This window comes from Diachasma alloeum, unplaced genomic scaffold, assembly GCF_001412515.2.
Source record: "Diachasma alloeum isolate Michigan unplaced genomic scaffold, Dall2.0 Dall_scaffold_00180, whole genome shotgun sequence".
Taxonomy (NCBI): Eukaryota; Metazoa; Arthropoda; class Insecta; order Hymenoptera; family Braconidae; genus Diachasma; species Diachasma alloeum.
In genome coordinates this window covers 2,810,790-2,831,357 of record NW_021680346.1, presented here as the reverse complement: position 1 = coordinate 2,831,357, position 20,568 = coordinate 2,810,790, and the positions used below count along the sequence as shown (strand labels likewise).

Below are 20,568 nucleotides of genomic sequence, written 5' to 3'. Positions count from 1 at the left end.
AATGTTGTAAAATTATATATTTTTATTGTTGGGATTAAACATATGTGATAATAGAATTTTCCGGTAAATAAAACCATACCATCATTCAGACGAATGCTGTTGTTTAGTTCTGTGTTTATTTTTCATGAATGTTGTTACCCGCACGTTCGGAGTGAAACTGAGGAAAGGATTCGCCTGTGGGAGTGACCCTCTTTCACCGAGGATTGCACGAGAGCGTTTGAATGAGTAATCGGTGGGAATATATGCATTCAGAGGTGGCAGACTTTCACTGAGGCTCGAGGGATATGCGTTCAGGTGCTCGGAAAACAATCATTTTTATTGAGGCGGTTGATGAAAGCGATGTACATCGGGCAATTTGTGATTATTATTTTTGGAGAAAATTGGTCATTATGGGGTAATGAATTTTAGCCCTGTCACGGGAGCTAATTGATTCGTTCACACGTTGATGGTTCGTTAATCATGAAACTTTCTTGGTAAAACGCCTTGGGAATAAAAAAAATAGTGAGAGAGCGGGAAATCTTTGCGCCATAAATTGTCTGTCAAGAGAGGCCAAAAAAAATTGAAAGATGGCGAGAAAAAATCGTTCTTTTTGTGGGAACTGAATGAAACGAGTTGAAGTTAATTTGAAGATAATAAGTAATTTTGAGAAATGTTCAAAAGTGCGAGGTGGGTGATAAGTGTGGGTGCCGCCATCTTGCTTGCATGCTTCCTCCCTCTGGCGAAAGGAACTTCAAAGGTGGCGGCGCTTCCACCTCGTCTTTTTAAACATTTATTGACGTTATTTATCGTCTTCAAGTTTCTTTCAACTCACTTCAGTCGATTTCTGTAGAATGAACAAATTTTTCTAGCCATTGTTCAGATTTTTACATCCTTTTCTGGCTGAGAATTCACGGCGCCAAGTTTTCCCCGCATTAGAGTAGTTTTCTTACAGCTCAGGTGCCCTGAGGTGATTCATCTAGTGTCGCATATTGTCTTTCATTTGTAATGAACACGTCTACTATATATTTCAGATGAAGAAAATAAATTTTTAATGCAAATATTGTTCATCAAAGACGACGAAGAAATATCGATTCAATTAAAAAATTGAAATCAATGGAATAATTCATTATTGAAAGGTAATCGACAATAAAACTAGCTTTATCAAATAAGTGACAGTTTCATCGAAATTTCATTGAATTTTATCATTGAAAATTCATGTTTTTCGTGGAAAAATCCATGGAAATTGTAAATTTCAATTGAATTATTCCATGAAAATTAATGCAAATGAGGAAAAATCCGGCAAAAATATCCTTGGATTTTCATTTCCTCGAAATTTCAGGGAATTGTCTTTTGAATTTTCATCTTCCCGTCGGAAATTCATGTACACTGTGGAACTTTCCTCTTTTTTCCACTGATAAATCAGGAATGTCCTTGAATTTCGGAGAAACTTGAAATTTCATAGACTTTCTTCCGTTGAATTGAATTCAGTGTCATTTCTCGGAAAATTCAGATATTGTTTTGTAACAGTATACATATAATAATCCACAACAGATTATCCAAGAGCGGTTAGAACTGTCATTTCTGCCTGTAGAATTATCTGGGACAGAAAAAATGCATAAAGTGTTTAGTAGTTTTTTTACACCCGAGATACCCTGGGATTCCTTTAGGGCCACTTATTTATCGTCTTTCATTTGTAATAAACCCGCCTGCTATATACTGCAGATGAAAAACATGAATTTTTAATGCAAATATTGCCCATCAATGACAAAGAAGAAATATCGATTCAATTAAAAAAAAGAATCAATGGAATAACTCATTATTGAAAATTAATTCACAATAAAACTAACTTTATAATGAATAATTACAAATTTCTGTGCAAGCTTGTTTGCATAATCCATAACTAATTACTCAAGAGCTCTTAGGACTGCCATTTCTACCCGTAGAATTATCCGGGACAGAAGGAATGCATAAAGTGTTTAGTAGTTTTTTTACACCCGAGGTGCGCTGGGATGATTCATTTCCACAGCAAAAACGAATGTCTGAATTTCACACACCTTTTGTAGAGATTTTCCAAACACTATAAAACGTTTGAATAAAATGAAAATTTGTCTAAATTTCAAAGATGAATTAAGATATTTAAGCAGCTGTTCGCCTGAAATTCAGACGAATTTTCATTTTATTCAGACGTTTTTTACTGTCTGAAAAATGTATACAAACTCTGTGCGAAATTCAGACATTCGTTTTTGCTGCGTAGTATCACTTATTGTCTTCCTTCGTAATGAACACGTCTGCTATATACTGCAGATGAAAAACATGAATCTTTAGTGGAAATATTGTTCATCAAAGACAAAGAAGAAATATCGATTCAATTAAAAAAATTAAAATCAATGGAATAACTCATTATTGAAAGGTAATTGACAATAAAACTACCTTCATAATGAATAATTATAAACTTGTGTGCAAGCTCGTTTACATAATCTGTCACAAATTACCCAAGTGCTCTTAGGACTACCATTTCCACTGCAAAATTATCCGGGACAGAAGAAATGCATAAGTCTACAAAAAGTGTGTGAAGACCGTTTGTCAACATTTTTCAAACACTACAAAACGTTTGAAGAAAATGCAAATTTGTCTGAATTTCAAACATGAATTAAGCTATTTAGGCAGCTGTTCGTCTGAAATTCAGACAAATACCCATTTTATTCCGACGTTTTTTAGTGTCTGAAAAATGTCTAAAAACGCTGTGCAAAATTCAGACATTCGTTTCTGCTGCGTAGTATCACTTATTGTCTTCCTTCGTAATGAACACGTCTGCTATATACTGCAGATGAAAAACATGAATCTTTAGTGAAAATATTGTTCATCAAAGACAAAGAAGAAATATCGATTCAATTAAAAAAATTAAAATCAATGGAATAACTCATTATTGAAAGGTAATTGACAATAAAACTACCTTCATAATGAATAATTACAAACTTGTGTGCAAGCTCATTTGCATAATCCACCACAAATTACCCAAGTGCTCTTAGGACTCCCATTTCCACCTGGCGAATTACTCACAATCGGGCAGAAGAAATGCATGAAGTGTAATCAAGTGGGGGAAGATTCGTGTGTACGTTTTCCGCGGGAATGTGGGGCCCAGGGTCCGCAGTCTGACCCACTCACATTCTCCTCAGTCACGCCGCAGACGTGTATCCTCGCGTTATACTCCTATCTTCCTTTTGATTTTAATCTGATATGGACAAAGAAGGCACCGGAAGGATTCTCTTAGCGAATCGATGAGGGAGAAAATTTATTCTGTCATTTTTTCGGGGATTTTGTTCTTCATGAGGCGAGCGCGGGGACTAGTGACAGTGATCCTGGGACTGTTAACAGTGATCTTCATTGTTTTCAATGTGAAACCAGTGAAGGAAGTGGAGATTAATGAGAGGAGTCGGAGGAGGACGAGTGATATTATTTCAGATTTTCAGGATGCATCAACTAATTTCCAAGTTAGTAATTGAGGATTTCACATTGACAAGGAGAGAAAAAATTGCTCTGCCGAAATACTATATGTTCCCCGTGAAAGTATTTAAATTATTTTTCGGATATTGAATCAATTAATGTTATTATTTTTTATTCGCATTTTTTCCTTGCAATTCAGAGTTAATTTCGATTATTCCATTTAAAAAACATAATTTTAGATATTTTTTTTTAATGACATGAAATTGCATAGGAATCTATCAAAAATTGAGACCTGTAAAAAATTGGAAAATTCAACCTTTTCGGAAAATTCAAGTTTTGACAAATTATGTTTTTTAAAGCGATGGAGAAGAATAAGCGATATTATTTCAATTTTTCAAGATTTTCCAATCAATTTCCAAGTGAGTAATTAGGGTTTTCAAATAATATTGAAATGATTATTTGGGAATTGTATCAATCAATATTATTCCTTCTTGTTCCAATTTTTTGTCTTAATTTAGAGTTAATTTCGATTATTCAATTAAAAAAAACTAATTTCAATTATTTTTTTAGAATTTCTATGGAATTGAATGGGGACAGTTCAATGACCTTATTCACATAATTGGATTAGCCAATTTTGAACCGTTTGGAGAAAAATTATAGAATCTTTCGCGGAAATTCATAAAATGATTACATCTGCAATTTTTGCAATTGATATGACCTTTTATCCTAAATGGTTGATAAATAATTAACTTTCCACCTTAAACCTAGTATTTTTGAAATCACAAAACAAATTTCCTACTGAATTTCGTAAATTTTATAAATTTCATTCGGAAGGGAATTTTTGAAAAAAATAATGAACGTTAAAAAGTAAATTATCCTTGCATAAATTGATATAATTCCTTCAAACAATGAAAAAATTGTAACATCAGATTCGTTCATGCATTCGTTCATCCTTTCTAAAAAAAGCAAGTGCAATATCTCGAATTGAAGAGGAGAACTCGAACATGGCGGATATCTCGACCGAATGGAGAAAGTAAGGCGGTTTTCATGAGTACAATCGTCTTGCGTTGAATTTTCATGAAGGCCGCCTAACAAACAAAAGAGAATTGAATACCATTCTATGAAACATGAATAAACGAATCATAATTGTCCAAATCATTTAGGTCAGAGGAAAATATGTAGAATAATTCTACTTTCATAATATTGCGTTTACTAAGGTTTTCTTCGAACAAAGTTGATTAGAATTAATAGCTAGAATTATAAGATTTTCTCATATGTTTGACGTTAAGGATAGGAGAATCTGAATGCAATATAGTGAAAATGATGATCGATTTTTTCACTTTGAACAAATCAGTAGCGAAGCGGTAAACCGGCTCAAGTCGACTTAGCTCTTCGCTGAGTTTTTGAGGAATATCTTCGAATCTAAGACAAATAGCGAAATTGTCATTATAACCTTTTGGGTGGAGCGAATTAAGAGCTACAAAAAAGGTTATTACACAAACATAACTATCTTCCTTAGATTCCGAGATATTCGTTAAAAACTGACCAATAGTCTAAATCGACTTAAACCGGTTTACCGCTTCGCTACAGNATACAAAATTTCTGATATGAATAAAAAGAAGCTGTGACTTAATATTCCAAATGAAGTTTTAATTTTTAATTTGGTGCTGAAAACACGAGATGACAATATTCTAAGCACGCAATTATATTGATGAGATGAACAACAGATTAATTGAATTACCGTGTGATCCAACTAAAAAATGATAACAGTGTGAGCACGCACTTTTACCAGAGTATCAACAAACATTGAATTCTAGAAATTCACATTCTAAAGTGTGTTCTAGAAGGAATTGAATTGCAATTATGATTAAAATCTTATTCAGTGAGCGTAGTAATTAGAACATGAGCAAATCATTTATTGCAATATGAAAATTTAACAGCTGATAAATTAGGGCATATGATTCTCCTCGGTCGTTTTACTTCTCGCAATGAGACTGATTATAAACAATTAATTGAAAAAAGGAATGTCGAATCTGACAGGAAAGAGGACATGATGAAAGGGCATCAGCAGTCACTGAAAATTCCTCGCCCTATCCTTCACCAGTTCCTCCGATTCTCATTAAACTCTCGACTATCCGATCATTCTCCCAAACGACTTATCATTACTACAAAATAAAAACTGACTCCTTACATCGAACCTGCTAATTACGAACCCCCGGAATGCACACAAACGACTTAACAACTCGTAAAGTGAACGCGTATTTCCGGTGTTGAATCAATAAAGCAAACCACTACTTTCGCGCAACTTATCAAGAAAGTTTTATTAACACTTGGTGCACGGAGAAGGATGTCTATTTCCAATTCAATTGATTCCGCAGACGCATCACTCGGTCACACCCTCGCTCGCCGAGCTCGGCATCCGGGGAATGCTGCCCGAGATGAATGAGGACATACTCATGGTAACCAGAGTACCAGGTGCTGGTGTTGAGTTACTTGTTCTTATACTTCAACGGCTGCAGGGGTACAATGCGTTTAAACACATTAGACTGCCACCGGGGGACGGTGGATTGCTTTCAACACTTCAACAGGTGAAGGATTTGATAATTTCATTGGGAATTCATCATTGAAATTACTATAAATATAAAGAAATGTGAGACGTAACAGTATAATTTTTTTTACTAATTTTTTACAAATATAATGAAATGTGAAAATATTAAATATTTTTTCATCACGCTGTGACGAAAAGTGAACTTTTCGGCACGCTCCGCCACATTGTGATGAAAAATATTGTTCGTAACTCGTGAAAAAATGTTTTTTGCACTCGTTACGAAATATACTATTTCATCACGCTGTGCGAAAAAGTAACATTTTAGGCACGCTAAAAACGCGCACGCGTTTCGCGTGCCTAAAACGTCCCTTTTCCACACATTGGGATGAAAAATATTGTTCAATACTCGTGGGAAAAATGTTTTTTGGCTCGTGGGATTACATCACTCGCCTTCGGGCTCGTGCTATAAACCTCCCACGAGCTAAAAACTCTTTTCCGCACTCGTAACGAAATATACTATTATTTTCCTTTGAACAAACGTGTAAACCGATCAAAATTCAATAGATTTAAGGTTTTTCGTCAGTATTTGTCCGGAGGTCGACGGGGGGGGGGTATTATTTTTGAGGCCGGATTAAATCCCTGGCAATTTTAATGTGCATTGGAATATTTTTATTTTTATTTTTTCTATTTCATTGGTTTTATCGAAGTAATTCTCGATTTGAAACGCCTCCTCTAGCCTGCATCCCCTCCTTTCTTTTTCCTCTCATTGTTATCTGCGATATCATGGCCGTCTTACTCTTAGTCCACGATAAGTCCAAAAAATTGTCTGAATTCATTGAATGATGGCTTAAAAAATTGTTTAGATGCGCTCTTGACCAAGTTCGAAGATGAAGGCGATAGCAATAATCGTTGTTTTGATTGATATAAAAATTGCAAAATTTTTCTATTTTTTGAAAATCGGAATTCCGGGGATATCTTGAGATTTCATGCCTCAAATGAATTCAATTATAGCTTGAAATTTTAGTTACAATGCCACACTGTCGAAGTTGAACGATAATTACGACAGCTACATCTGTTGATTTTATTTTTATGATGAGTTTTGCAAATTTCGAATTTTCCATCATATATTAATAATAATCGATAACAACGGCCTAAACGTGGCTTATGTAGACGACAAACCTGAGGAATTCAGAGCCGATAAAAAAGCCAATTTCAATAACTAGGAAACCGTTGAACGAAAATATAAACACCGATACGTGAATAGGAAATTTAGCTCCTGAAGTAAATGCCACGTAGTTAGGACGAGAATGTCAGCCCGTGAAGCAACAAAGGGCTAAGGGGAGTGATAGGACCGCAAAAAAGACAATCGGTTGTATAAAAGAAAGGGATAATAATAATAATAATAATGATAATATTCAGCTAAGTTGAAAGTCTGACACAACTGTTTAAAAATAAATCTCATTCAATTTAATAACATAAAATGAACAATGAATTATACACCACAGAAGAAAATAATGTGCAAAATGACCATTCGGAAGCATATTGCTAATTTATTTGCGAAAAAAACCACTTGTTTTCCACTTGTTTTGCCTGAGGTCGAAATCCAGAATGAATACGGAGAAATTCCCAATAGCGCAGAATACTCAGACGTTTTTCTCATGAATTTTTCGAATTATTTTCATTATTTTTAATTTTTGCATGGAACACCTTAAAGTAAAATGTAAAAAGTCAATTTTTTGTTTTCAATTAAATAATTTAATTTCATTATTCTTTCTTGTCCCGAACCCTGCGAAATTTTTGATAAAAATCAGAGAAAAACTTCAATTGGAGCATTTCAAGGATGAAAAATGAAGAAATGTCGAGTGAAAGGAATAACAATGCCTCTAGAAACCTCTTCGGAAGAAATCGCTGCGCCTGAACTTTAGCGGCCCGTGAACTTTAGCATGATCGACTCTCCTCTATTTCTATTTTCTATTCACGAATTACAGTGATTAGGCATTTATGTTACTCAAAGTAGTTGTGAATGGGTGGATGGGAATCCAGTAGACAGGGGGGATTAGTCTCTGATCACCGATCAAGACCGGTCTTTTGCGATTTCACAATGGAATTCTCTGATCTCGATCGGTGCGCAGTTTTGGAGAGGAATTCTTCGTTAATTATGGAGTTGTTGTGACAGTGTGATCTCATAGGAATCAAATAAGATTTATAAGACGTCGAATGAATTTGGTGAGTGGTTGAATCCCAATGAGGGATTCAAATCACTTGGGTTTTCCGCTGTTGAAGGATTTATTTTAATTCAATGGATAGTCATCAAACGCGTTTAAGTGTTTTTAATGATATTCATTTTAGAAAGAGATACATAGAGGAAATGAAAACATTCACTATTAATATTTTTATGAAATTGTGTGATTGATGATGAAAATTAGAATTTCAAAAGAGAACAGAAATGGGTGGCGAAAAAATATTTAAAATATCACGGACGAAAAAATTTAATAGAAAAACCTATCGAATTCGTTGGAAAATTCTATTGAATTTCTATTGAACTGTTTTATTAGGTTTTGGCCGATTTCATTAAAATGTTCAATAGAAAATATTCAGTAGAAAAAGTCAATAGAATTCAAGTTTTCTGTATAACTTATTGTATTGAGATATTTTCTATAGAATTTCCTCGGCTCAAATTTTCTAAGTGTTTTCGTTTGATTTTCATGATGAGAAGAAAAGAAAAATATCTAACGAATTCGACAGGTTTTTCTATTAACTTTTTTCGTGCGTGATGTTGTGAAGGGATTTCTTCGTAATGGAGTATTGGGAATTATAGTAATTGATCACACCATCTGTTAATCATAATAATGGATCAATAAAATAATCATTAATTATTTAAACCACTTGGATTTTTTACAAGACAGTCGATTGAATAATCGGTGCAACTGGCATTTATCAAAATAATAAGATATTTCTTCATAAAATTCATCATGAGAATTATGTTTGACAAAAACATTGGTTTGCTTGAATCAAGAATATCCGGTTCCTCATATTAAAAATATTCTCGTTCTGGAATTGATTATTTTACATGTTCTAAAATCACGCGTAGTCTACTCAGGTCAGAAGTGTCTTTCAAAGTTTCCTTAAGGATATCCAAGTACTTTGGCTACTTTTTTCAGCGAAATGCTTTTCTACTTTTGTAGTTCAACATCGAAATTTTCATTTGAGCCCCTTCTGACCCTTGATCTGAACCAATGATCTGAAAATGTGAACGAATATGAACATTTTACATCTCTTTGATCTCATTTCAATGGAACCGAAGACGGAAATTGCCAAGAAAAATCGATCATCATCAATCAGTATCAATAAAATGAAAAAAATCTATTTTCTTTCTATTATCTAACTCTGATGGAAGAAAGTGAAAAAAGGAAGAGAAACGAGATCAACACGAAAACAGAATTTTTAATTTCTCAATGTCTGGGGAAAATTTTAAAATTGATATATTTTTTCGGATAATGAACCCATACCCATAAATTCAATTCCCATCCTCACATATTCATAGAATACATGAAAAAATAGCAAATAATTCAAATCGGCGATGAAAAATTTTATCGGATTATTTTTTAAATCTGAAAAAAAATTAGGAAGTCTACTTTTGGAGGAAGGTCGATAAAATAATTGAAAAATTGAAACGTTTGAAGGTTACAAGTAGTTTTTATAAATAATTTTCAACAAAAATTTAAAAAAATTTTTTTTTTAGTTGAATTTTTTTACAATCAATTTTCGCCCATAAAAATTATGTTTTCAGAGTCGTCACAAATTTAGTTGTTAAAATTCACCATAAGAGCTATGTTTGACAAAAATATTTGTGTTCTACAATCAAGAATATCCGGTTCCTTGAATTAAAAACACACTTGATCTGGAATTGATTATTTTACCCGTTCTAAAATTAATCTACTCAGGGCACACGTGTGTTTCCAACTGTCCTCAATAACAGAAATTATTAGCGAAAGAAATATGCATTATTGGTTTATGAGAGACACTATTATGTGAAGGGATTGGTCTTCAATGTGGAATTGCGGATTATAGTAATTAATCACACCATCTATTAATCATAATAATTGATCAATAAAATGATCGTGAATCATTCAAACCAGTTGGATTTTTCATATTCGATTGAATAATCGGTACAACTGGCATTTATCAAAATAATAAGATATTTCTTTATAAAATTCATCAAGAGAGTTATTTGACAAAAGCATTGGTGTTCTGCAATCAAGAATATCCGGTTCCTTGAATTAAAAACACTCTTGATCTGGAATTGATTATTTTACCCGTTCTAAAATTAATCTACTCAGGTCACACGTGTGTTTCAAAGTGTCCTTAATAACAGAAATTATTAACGAAAGAAATATGCAGCATTGGTTTATATGAGACTCTATTTTGTGAAGGGAGTTCTTCATAATAAAGTAATTAATCAAACCATCTATTAATCATAATAATGGATCAATAAAATAATTATTAATTATTCAAACCACTTGGATTTTTTATAAGGCATTCAATTGAGTAATCACTGCAACTGGCATTTATTAAAATAATAAGATATTTCTTTATAAAATTCCTCATGAGAATTGTGTTTGACAAGAACATTATTTTTTTTCAATCAAGCACATCCGCTTTCCCAAATTACAAATATTCTCGTTTTTTAATTCATAAATTTTTTCATGTTCTGAAATTCATCATTGTCTAAAAATATTATTCATAACTCCTTTGTTATTAAAAGTATATCACTTGACAGATTGATTCAATTAGTGTTGAATTAATGCTCAATTAATCCAGAATATTATCTCTCGAATGTGTTCACAACGCAAATGTTTTTAAATTGAATCGAAATTGGATTATTTGCATTTAAAGCACATTTCTCATTTGAAATAAATGAGTTTTCTCCTCAAATATAGAGATGTTTCCTCTGAAATTGAATAAACAATTCCTTATTTCAAGAACTATATATTTCAAGACATTTCGTGTCCTGAAATCAGTAACTTAGTTCGGAAAATTGTAAACCTTTTTCTCTGCCCAAGTATTTACATGAAAAATCATCAATTTATTGTAAGAATTATTTCTATTTTAGGAATTACTAGTGGAGGAAATAACAAGCATCATCCGACAAGAGGCAATCCCTCTGAGTTTCGACGGTGACGTCAGATTCCTAAATTTTTCACAGTTCGGAAGACAAGCGCCTGTGTTCACGTCATTAGTGAGAGATCCCATGGATCCCAGGAGCCTCCAAAGGTACGTCGGATTAACCCTAAATTGGTCATCATATGAGGAAAACACCACAGCGCCTCATTTTTTTTAATTGGCAAGGACTGGCTAAACGGAAAAATTTAAAAAAATAGACTTTTTCAATTGAAGTGTCTAAAAAATTATAGTAGCGTTTATAACAACATAATTTTCGAAATTCATAAAGAAAACAAAGTATTTCCAACAGCTGAATTATTTTTTCCCATGTTAAATGAAACTGCCCAAAGTCGTAAGGAAAAATTTGATTTTTTTCCATTGAAGTGTCTAAATAGTATATTTCGATATGAGTGCGTAAAAGTGTTTTTTGATTCGTGGGAGGTGTGTAGCGCTAAAATTTCACTTTACGCATAAGTCATGAAAAAATTATAGTAATTTTTACAACAGAATTTTTGAAATTCATAAAGGAAATAAATTATTTCCAACAGGTGATCTATTTTTTTCCCTATTAAAGATATGCAAGTGATTTGGCTATTTTTTCAGTGAAATGTTACTTTTGCAATTCGACTTTTGTAATCGAACATCAGAGCTTTCATTTGAGTCTCATTTGACCCTAAGTTTCCGGAAATTTTACAATTATTTGATTATTTAAACTTTGCTGGTCTGAATTTGAATCTCGATTTTCAACCGTTAGAAAACATTTAAAAACTGTGAAAACAAAATTATAAACTTTCCTTTTGAAAGAAGATTGATGAAATAATTTAAAAATTGCAATATTCTAAAATTACGAGGAATTTCTATAAATAATTTACAAACAATCAATTTTCTACCGTAAAAATCCTTTGTTCGGAATCGTAAAAAATTTTCAATTGTATTCAGAAGTTTATCCGGAATCGATTTCATGAAAGTTTGAAGAAATGATTTCCAAAAGTTTAAACAATTTCAATTATTTATTTATAAAACAACAAATATTTTAAAAAACAATAATTCTGTGCAAAATGTAATTTGAATGACGCTGAATCATGATTTTTTTTAAATTCTTCTCACGCAATTTAATTGACAAATTTGATCTTTGAAAATGGTTGATTTTATCGTGTGGTCTGTACCCAACTGGAAGTTATACTTGGATATCCTTAAATGAGACTACGCGACGTTGCCGGAAACTCGCTAAACGCGGGCCGGCGGTGTAGAGTGAGTTCAGCAACGCTGGAGCCGAAGTAACACGGCGGGGAATCCCCGCGGAGGTGACCAAGCCGCAGGGTCGCGTATCGTGACCAGACTAGGGTTAATTATCTGGGAATCTCGCCCCCAATTAACGATTTCACTTTCACTACAAAAGTTCTCATAATTGGGAAATCGGCGAGCGTATTTCATATTCATGGTATAGCGATGGCAATTATGTACTGAAAAATCCTGGGGTTTATGTAACACATGCGAACTAATACGGTTATTCAATACCCCAGTTTCTGCAACTCGTCAATTAAAGATATGATTTGCTGTGACAGGTACCGCAGAGGTGGTGCTGCGGCCATTTATCGGGGATCTATATCTCATTTCTGCGGACAGGATCCTCGATGCACGTAAGCATGTCACATCAACTTTCCTTTTAGATATAATAGTCTTCGAGACAAGTAGATTACTAGATCGATGGACGATTTTCTCGGGTGCTATTTTGCAACATGACCCAACATAAACGTGATCAATTTATGATCTGACTGTCACATTTCATCCGGCTCCTGGGACATTGTTAGTAGAAATTGAAATTTCATGGAAAGTTAACGAGTATTTTCCAGAAGAGTTACATCAAAATTGATTTGGGGAGAAAAAATCATGAAATTTAAGATTTTACTGAAAATTCAAAGCAAATAATTGGGAAATTGCTTTCGTCACTACATAGTCGATATATTTTTGCTAATAAATTAGCAGGTTGCTTCTAATGGAATTTGTATAATGATGTATTTTGAATTGAATTCAACGATTTATTGAAGTTAACATTACCCCAACGTTTACAGCCGACATTGCCCCAACGTTAACAGTCAACATTGCCTCAACGTTGGCAGCAAACAGTCTCTCAACAATGACAGCCAACATTGTCTCAATGTTGGCAACTGACATCGCCCCAACGTTGTCTCAACGGTGATAGCCACTATTGATCCAACGTTGGCAGCCAATATTGCTTCAATGTTGGCAGTTAACATTGTCTAAATGCTGTCAGCCAACATTTGCCTCAACATTGACCTAACGTTGGCAGTCAAATTATCTCAACATTCACAGCCAACATTGACCCAACCTTGTCCCCACGTTGCCAGCCAACATTGGCCCGACATTGGCATTCAACATTGACCCGACTTTGGCAGCCAATATTGCCGCAATATTAAAATTTTTGCCCTTTCTCCGAACATTGGTTTCAAAATTATTCAAAATTAGTCCTTCTGACGCAAAAAATTAGCAATTTCGAATTTGATGAATACAATTTTTCCCTTCGTAACCAAAACCCAAAAAGAACTTCAAAACTAATCTCATGTTTTTCCAGTAAAATCAATACCAAATGGAGACTGGAACGCGCGAAAGCGAATGTTCTCAAGTGGTACAAAGTCATTGGACTCCTAGAGCACATGGAGGAGACGCTATCCGAGCTTGAGCGCAAGTTTCCGTACTTCTTCACTGGTGCTCTCAAAGTTTACAAAAAACTCCGTGAGTCCCAATCAATTCAGTAGCGAAGTGGTAAAACGGTTCAAGTCAATTTCCACTATTGACCAGTTTTCAATGAATACCTCGGAATCTAAGGGAGATAGTAACATTTTTATTATAATCTTTTTTGTAGAGCCGATTGAGAGCTACAATAAATGTGTGTTCGAAACGCAGCTAAATCTCCATATTTTTCACGGTCGACTATCTCGGCCATCTCCGAAAATCTCCGTGACGCTTCGGGTCAACGGACACAGGTCAGCGCGGCACCCGGTAGAGAAAAACGTACAGTAGCATTCCGAAAATAAGCGAGTTCATATCGAGTAGTAGTTGGTAGTGTTACGATATCGTTTCAGTAATCATATAGTCGAGTCAAACGTTAATAGCATTCCAAATTTAATACTTTCGTTCAGTACATCACCACAATAATTAGCTAAACTTCAATTATTATCAGTGATTCAACTTGATTAATATTGCAGACAATTAACAGTGACTTTAAGACTATCACCAGTAACAATTTATACCAAAGAGTGTACATAATTCATTAACGACGTGGTTCGATTCCACAAATAAACAGAGATTTTTTATAATCAGTGTTACAATTAATTTTCAGCCTCATTTCCACAGTTTTTCTCACATCCACCCCAAAAGCCTAGTTATTCACCAAACAATGTGATTACACGAATTTCGCTATCTCCCTTAGATTGGGAAATATTTCTAAAAAACACAACTGGGAAACAAGTCGACTTAAACCGTTTTACCACTTCGCTACTGAATTGAAATAGATCGTTCATCCGATGATCTTTAGACTAATCAGACTCTCTATTCAATCCTCAGGGCCTCACAAAACTCCTCACAATGAAAATACAGTAATGACCTTGAAGCCATCCGCGAAAAAGCGTCTGGGTGAGATCTTCAAGGACGAAGTGGAGTTCTACATGTGGTTGAAGTCGCGATTGCTGAATGGCACGTATGGAAACGGTTGAGTCAAGCCATCTCGATGGATTGAGGACTATCGTGATGTATTGAGTGCTGACCCAAGGTTCGCGATAAAAGCGGAGAGTAAATAGCTTGCGTCTGTAGGCATCGATGATGGAGAATGCATTATGCAACTGACGTTTGACATAATTAATCTGTAATGCATACGATATTTACAAAGCGTTTTTTTATTGTGATATATTGCTGCGAATTTATAATTTATAGGTGAATTTCAGTTTGTGATTTAGTACGATTATTGACGAGGGGAGAGCAAGGGGATAAGATTGATTTCGAAATACTTGGGCATTGATATAGTCTCGTTTCTGGGTTTTAATGATCAAGAACTTGTTGTAAATGTAATGTCATTAAGGACGAAGTGATGATTTTTTTCGAATCGAATAAAAGGGTTTATTTAAGATTTTGTAAGGTATTTTAATAAAAGTGTTCTAATTCTATAAAATGAATAATTCATTCATTCATTGATTCATTCATTCATTAATCGTTAATAAATCGATCCCCAATCTAAACAGTGATTTTCTCAAGCCGACATTTGTTCATATTTACAAAACTATTCATTTGATGTAAATAAAAACGAATTTCAAATGCGACTAAAAGTTCTATTAATAGTTATTTGAAACACAACCTCTTATTCTGAGTCAAAAAACATACACTCGAAGCTTTATATAAGATACCTCTCTATAAGATACCTCGAGGGCCGATCGCTCGAGGCTTACCCCCACTCTCGGCCCTTTTATCGCCTCCCGAATGTTTAGTTCTGTGGGCTTCTCATAAGATACCTATGGCCTCCATAATTTTTCAATGGGGAAAGAGTGACTATAAGGATTAAACGGAGTTGAGTGTCAAACGGGAGGGACGAACGAAGTGATTATAAGGGTCAAATGACCTTAAGGGTCAAGAGTTCAAACGTGAGAGTCAAGTGAAGTAATCAGAAGTGTTAAACGATCGCAAGGGTCACCCCTTTTCTTCGACGTTTTAATTATTAAAATGATGACGCAGAATAATCTTAATAGAATAAAGCCTAATTAAAATTCAATTAATTTACGTACTTTCAATAATTTGTACTTCAGCTGTCCAGAAGTGATTATTCTCAAGTCCCCCAACTATCACGCGGAGTTATGTTTAGAGAGAAAAGGGAACGCGGACTATACGAATTCAAAACATTCAACTCGTATAAATTGATTAGTTATCAATATCCAATTAGTAAAAATGAAAGTTCCATAGAATTCGGGCGCAACGAGTGAGGTATCTTATTTCAAACCGCTGATCCCTATTTTTCTCCTCTCTATAAGCGCCCGTAGTGGGGGTTTCCCGATTCTCGGAATTCACTCTCCTACTGTCCTCAAGGTATCTTATATAAAGCCTCGACTGTATTCACTAAATTCAAATAAAGTCATCCGGGTGTGTCGATAACAACGATATCCACAATACCAACAGTTGTGAATACCCCACATCATCAGCGCCTCGCAAGATGCCGCTGTGAGTTCAAAAACGCAACCCAAGTAGAAATTTCAAATCACCAGTTCCCGCGGAGTCATTATTCCAATAGAATCCACTCAATGAACATCGATAAACATATATTTTTCAAATATAATTCGGAATACAATATCACATACAGTTGATAGTATCACATTCAAAGATCTGTAATGTAAGACGAAGTCCGTAGAAATAGCGAAAAATGTGTTTTCAGAATAGTTTTCTAAAAAGTTTGACTCCCTCCAAACACGTCGAAAAAGTCAATCCGGTAGTTAATAAATAGACAAAAATATGTTTCTGACGTAACTCTAGAAATATATCCAAATATCGGAGATAGGAAGAGCAGCCTTCAATCGAAAAATTGGTGGCCATCAATGCATCCACGAGCCGTTGACGAAGAAACCCGTCCGTAAGTGCCTCCAATCTTCCCTGAACATGTGCATGAGAAGATGATACGGAATGATTAAATCCTCCGGCTGCTTTTTCAAGAATAATTTGTACCCTTTTTTTTACACTCACCGAAAGAACATTGATTGACGATCACAATGTGCCTATCCAGCGGTTGGAAGAGAAAAAAAAACACCACCTCAGCGACGAATGAGTCGTGCACGGCGATGAAGAACAGACGTGTTGACACCGGTTTCACCATCCACGGTGACTGATGGCCGTCTTGGTGAGTGTGGTGGTGTAGAGGAATCACAAACAGTGCCATCCAGGGTGAAATAAGTCGGAAAAGATGATCGACGTATCAACGGCGGAACGCAACCTGCCTTCGACGTGGCTGGAACGTAACTTTTTCATGTGTTTTCCATTGTCATTGGTATCGTTTCAAGGCACATTTATATTGTAGAAGTTTTAATGGTAAAGGATAAATAACAAGCTTCATTTTAAGACTTATAATCTCAAATTGAGACTTTCAAAACGGTTTGGGTCGATTTTGGCTATTGGCCAGTTTTCATTGAATATCTTGGAATCGAAGGGGGGTAGCAAAATTTTTGTCATAACCTTTTTGATAGCCCGCAATGCGCTCTACAAAAAAGGTCCTATCGAAAATTTCATTATCTCAATTAGATTCGGAGATATTCGTGGAAAACTCCGCCAAGGGCTCAGGAGATTTAAATCGTTTTACCGCTTTGGTGCGGAATTTCAAGTTGAGTTTTGAAAGTCTTAACTCGAATCATTCAAAAGTATCAACTTGAGTCTATGAAGGTCTCAAATTGAAAGCTTCAAGTCTTAAATTAAGACTTGAAAATCTTATTTTAAGACATTTGAAATCTTAAAATAGTGTATTATTCTTTTGACTGCGTTATAATTCACAAACATTTCAAATGGAAGAACTCCCTCACATCGAAACCAAAAAAACTCTTACCAAGCATTCTCAGCGGCGACCGATGCATCCTCTGCATGTCCAACGACATCTGCGGCTTGATCGGCTCCCGGGATATGCACCTCCTCGGAAGCATAAGATCAACAATGGATTGCCTCCTAGACGTCACACCGTCACCCCTCGTGTCCTGAATTATCAGGAATGACGATTAAGATCCTCGCTTCGGAATAGAGAACCAAGAACCATGTTGACTCAAGACCAAGAGAATGCGCGGAGAGAAAAGTTGGTGAAAAATTATCCAGAAAATCAGCGACAAAAAGATAATCGTAGAGCGAAATGTTTCTTAATAAAAAATACTTTTTGTCGCGGATATCATGCGATTCGTTCAGTAAAAGAATGGCATCGGTCGATGCAAAAATAACGGTATCTTACTCTAGGGTTAACTATTCCAAAATCCTATCTATCAAGATTCTGTGACGACATCAGATGAGAAACGCCATGAAAATGTAAATTTACTTTACAGTGTTTAGTAAAAAAATCTTTCTTCGTTACAGAAATGTTGTTAGACATTGAGTAATCATTCATGTTACCCTTTGAAATTTTTTTCTCCGCCTGTTTCCCCTTTTTTCCCTCGATTGACAGTAAACCAAGTAGACAATGTCATTTTTTTTTATAAATGAGTATAGCTATTGTTGCTAATAAATTGGCAATTGCCTTCCGAATGGGTTTTCTTTTTCAATTCTTATTTCACTATTCTCTTCTTCTATTTCTTCATGTCATTGTACTATCCTCAATTGAAATGTCATCCAAATTTTGCCTATTATTTCGTTCCGTCAAATAATTCTACATTCAGACCCTCTCAAGACTCAAATTCGTTTTCAGTCCCGGTTTAATCAAGGTTCAATCAAGGTTTAATCAGTGTATAGCCAGGATTTAATCAGGGTTTATTCAGGATTTAGCGAGAGTTTAATCCAGGTTCTGTCAGAAGTTAGTCGGGACCATGAATCAATATGAATAAGTATTCAACGTAATAAACTGGTCCCTGAGTTTAATAGAGATAGAGATTTTTATATAAAAAGCTCATGACGCTATTGTGTAACTTGATAAGTAATGATGTTGTTCTCCCCATTTCTCAATTTTATTAAGAAGCCATTGAAATATACTTTTCAAGCTCTGATTTAACTGCTATTACTGATGATTCTTTCAGTAATCATGAAAAAACCGATTTTCTCTTTCAAATCGCATAAACAATGTGCTGTAACTCAACAACGCATTGTGTGACCCCCACCATATTCTGATAGAATCAAGAGGGTATTGTTGTCAAATTTTTGAGCCATGACTAATGCCTTTTTGATGACGATTTTTTGAGTGATCGTTAAACATCGATTTTGGAGAAATATCAATTTTTTCGAATTTGTATGAAAATTTGAATTGTAATTAGTGTCAATGAGTAGAGCTTATTAAAGTCTATCTCCATATTCAGACTTTTAAGATCACATTCAGTTACTCTAACACAAAAAATTGTAAACTTAAATTTAAGCGATTACAAAGCTTCCATTCGGAAGCAAAAAGACCAATAACTGATTATCGCTCCACGATCACTCCATCTGTTCGTTAATTTATCTCCAACTTTCTTCCCGTGTGACACTACAGAATCTCCGATAAATTCCATACCTCGGGATTGATGAACCGCAGCCTCAGCAGCTCCACGAACGCCCCGATGACGGAGACGATGAGCATGAGCGCGAGGATATGATCGGTCACAGGAACAGATTTTGGACGAATGACTCGGAAGCCGCTCGGCAAATTACTCCCATTCGATTTCCCATTGTCACTCGCGTCGTTCGAACTCCTCTGAGAGCCTTCGTACGTGCAATTCCTGTCGTAATTGCTCATGAAAGTCGACGCAACCCAGTATTTGTACCCCGCGGAGCACAAGCGCAGCTTCCGGAACTCAATCACTTCCTCAATCCTTGCCGTCGTGTTCGTCGAAGTATTCCGCTGAACCTCGTGATTGGCATCGAGAAGAAGTCTGAATGGAAGCACCAAGAATCCAGTGAATATCGTCAGCAGCGCGATGACGCCGACGTTGACACCCAACATCATTCTGCCATCCATCTTGATTCCAGTCCGGACACAATCGCTTCACACCATGTCTCCAGAGCAACGGACGCGCGAAATTGGTGAGGGGGTCTAGTTTATCGTGATGAAGGGACTTATCAGCATATTCAGGTGGTACTGGAGCAATAAATTGCGCGTGATTGAGGTGGAGAGGACGATCTCACGGAAGGGTAGGTGTGGAACTGCCACACATGGTATCGAAGTTGTTATCCGGGGAAAACTTCCAAGCTGATATTGATTATACCCCTGTGAAGCACTGCGCAGGCCACGCACTCGCTGAACTCGTACCTTACCCCATTAGTCGAGAGATTAATTAATTCGTGAGGTCGTGTGAGAAACAATACAACGTCCGGATATTTCGCTGGGTGTCGGCAGGTGTCCGGAGACATCGGTTTAAGGATGTACTACACCCTTTCGACCAAAATTCACGTTTTTTGCGTCCGAATAGAAGCTTTGCATTTCATCGATTTTTTGACTCGCTAATTTTGGTTGGAAACGATGCAGAATGGTCTGAAACGGAGAAATACGAAGTTTGAGGACCATGTCTGTGTGTGATCATGTCCAGTCGGTGGTCACTTTTTCTTAAAATTGACGAATTAACAGGCAAAATCCCAAATAATTTGAAATTTTGTCAGTTTATTGGTATAATTTGGGACTAACTCTACGCCAAAGTACAGCTGAATCCGTCCATTAATTTTTGTGAAATAGTAATTTGTTTTTTTACGCTTTTTCCCAAATATCTCGGGAAATATCCAACCGAATTCAA

The 20,568-nt window shown here is 35.4% G+C and overlaps 2 protein-coding genes across 3 annotated transcripts; one reads left to right on the top strand and one right to left on the bottom strand.

The window, feature by feature from the left end:
• Positions 1-3,173: 3,173 nt before the first annotated feature.
• LOC107044369 (uronyl 2-sulfotransferase) lies at positions 3,174-15,253 on the top strand. Its single transcript, XM_015266231.1, has 6 exons — positions 3,174-3,470; positions 5,802-6,011; positions 11,085-11,245; positions 12,700-12,774; positions 13,728-13,888; positions 14,720-15,253. Exons 1-6 carry the CDS (start codon positions 3,258-3,260, stop codon positions 14,866-14,868), a joined length of 969 nt encoding a protein of 322 aa, XP_015121717.1. The 5' UTR covers positions 3,174-3,257; the 3' UTR covers positions 14,869-15,253.
• A 1,185-nt stretch (positions 15,254-16,438) lies between these two features.
• Positions 16,439-19,999, bottom strand: LOC107044305. 2 transcript variants are annotated; one of them, XM_015266125.2, is made up of 4 exons: positions 19,356-19,999; positions 17,724-17,868; positions 16,874-17,135; positions 16,439-16,783 (listed from the first exon to the last, which is right to left on the bottom strand). In XM_015266125.2, the coding sequence occupies exons 1-3, from the start codon at positions 19,797-19,799 to the stop codon at positions 16,942-16,944; spliced, it is 783 nt and encodes a 260-aa protein (XP_015121611.1). In that variant the 5' UTR covers positions 19,800-19,999; the 3' UTR covers positions 16,439-16,783; positions 16,874-16,941. The 2 variants fall into 2 exon arrangements, with proteins under 2 accessions (XP_015121611.1, XP_015121621.1); XM_015266135.2 differs by lacking the exon at positions 16,439-16,783 and having other exon boundaries at positions 17,025-17,146.
• Between the last annotated feature and the right edge of the window lie 569 nt (positions 20,000-20,568).

Bases quoted from the DNA above. Each gene is read 5' to 3' on its own strand.
- LOC107044369 (XM_015266231.1), top strand. From the start codon at position 3,258: ATGAGGGAGAAAATTTATTCTGTCATTTTTTCGGGGATTTTGTTCTTC. The intron at 6,012-11,084 runs GTGAAGGATTTG...TTTCTATTTTAG, and splicing joins TGCTTTCAACACTTCAACAG to GAATTACTAGTGGAGGAAAT. The intron at 13,889-14,719 runs GTGAGTCCCAAT...TTCAATCCTCAG, and splicing joins CAAAGTTTACAAAAAACTCC to GGCCTCACAAAACTCCTCAC.
- LOC107044305 (XM_015266125.2), bottom strand. From the start codon at position 19,799: ATGGATGGCAGAATGATGTTGGGTGTCAACGTCGGCGTCATCGCGCTG. The intron at 17,869-19,355 runs GTATGGAATTTA...CTGATAATTCAG, and splicing joins TGCGGTTCATCAATCCCGAG to GACACGAGGGGTGACGGTGT. The intron at 17,136-17,723 runs GTAAGAGTTTTT...GTTACGTTCCAG, and splicing joins GTCGCCGCTGAGAATGCTTG to CCACGTCGAAGGCAGGTTGC.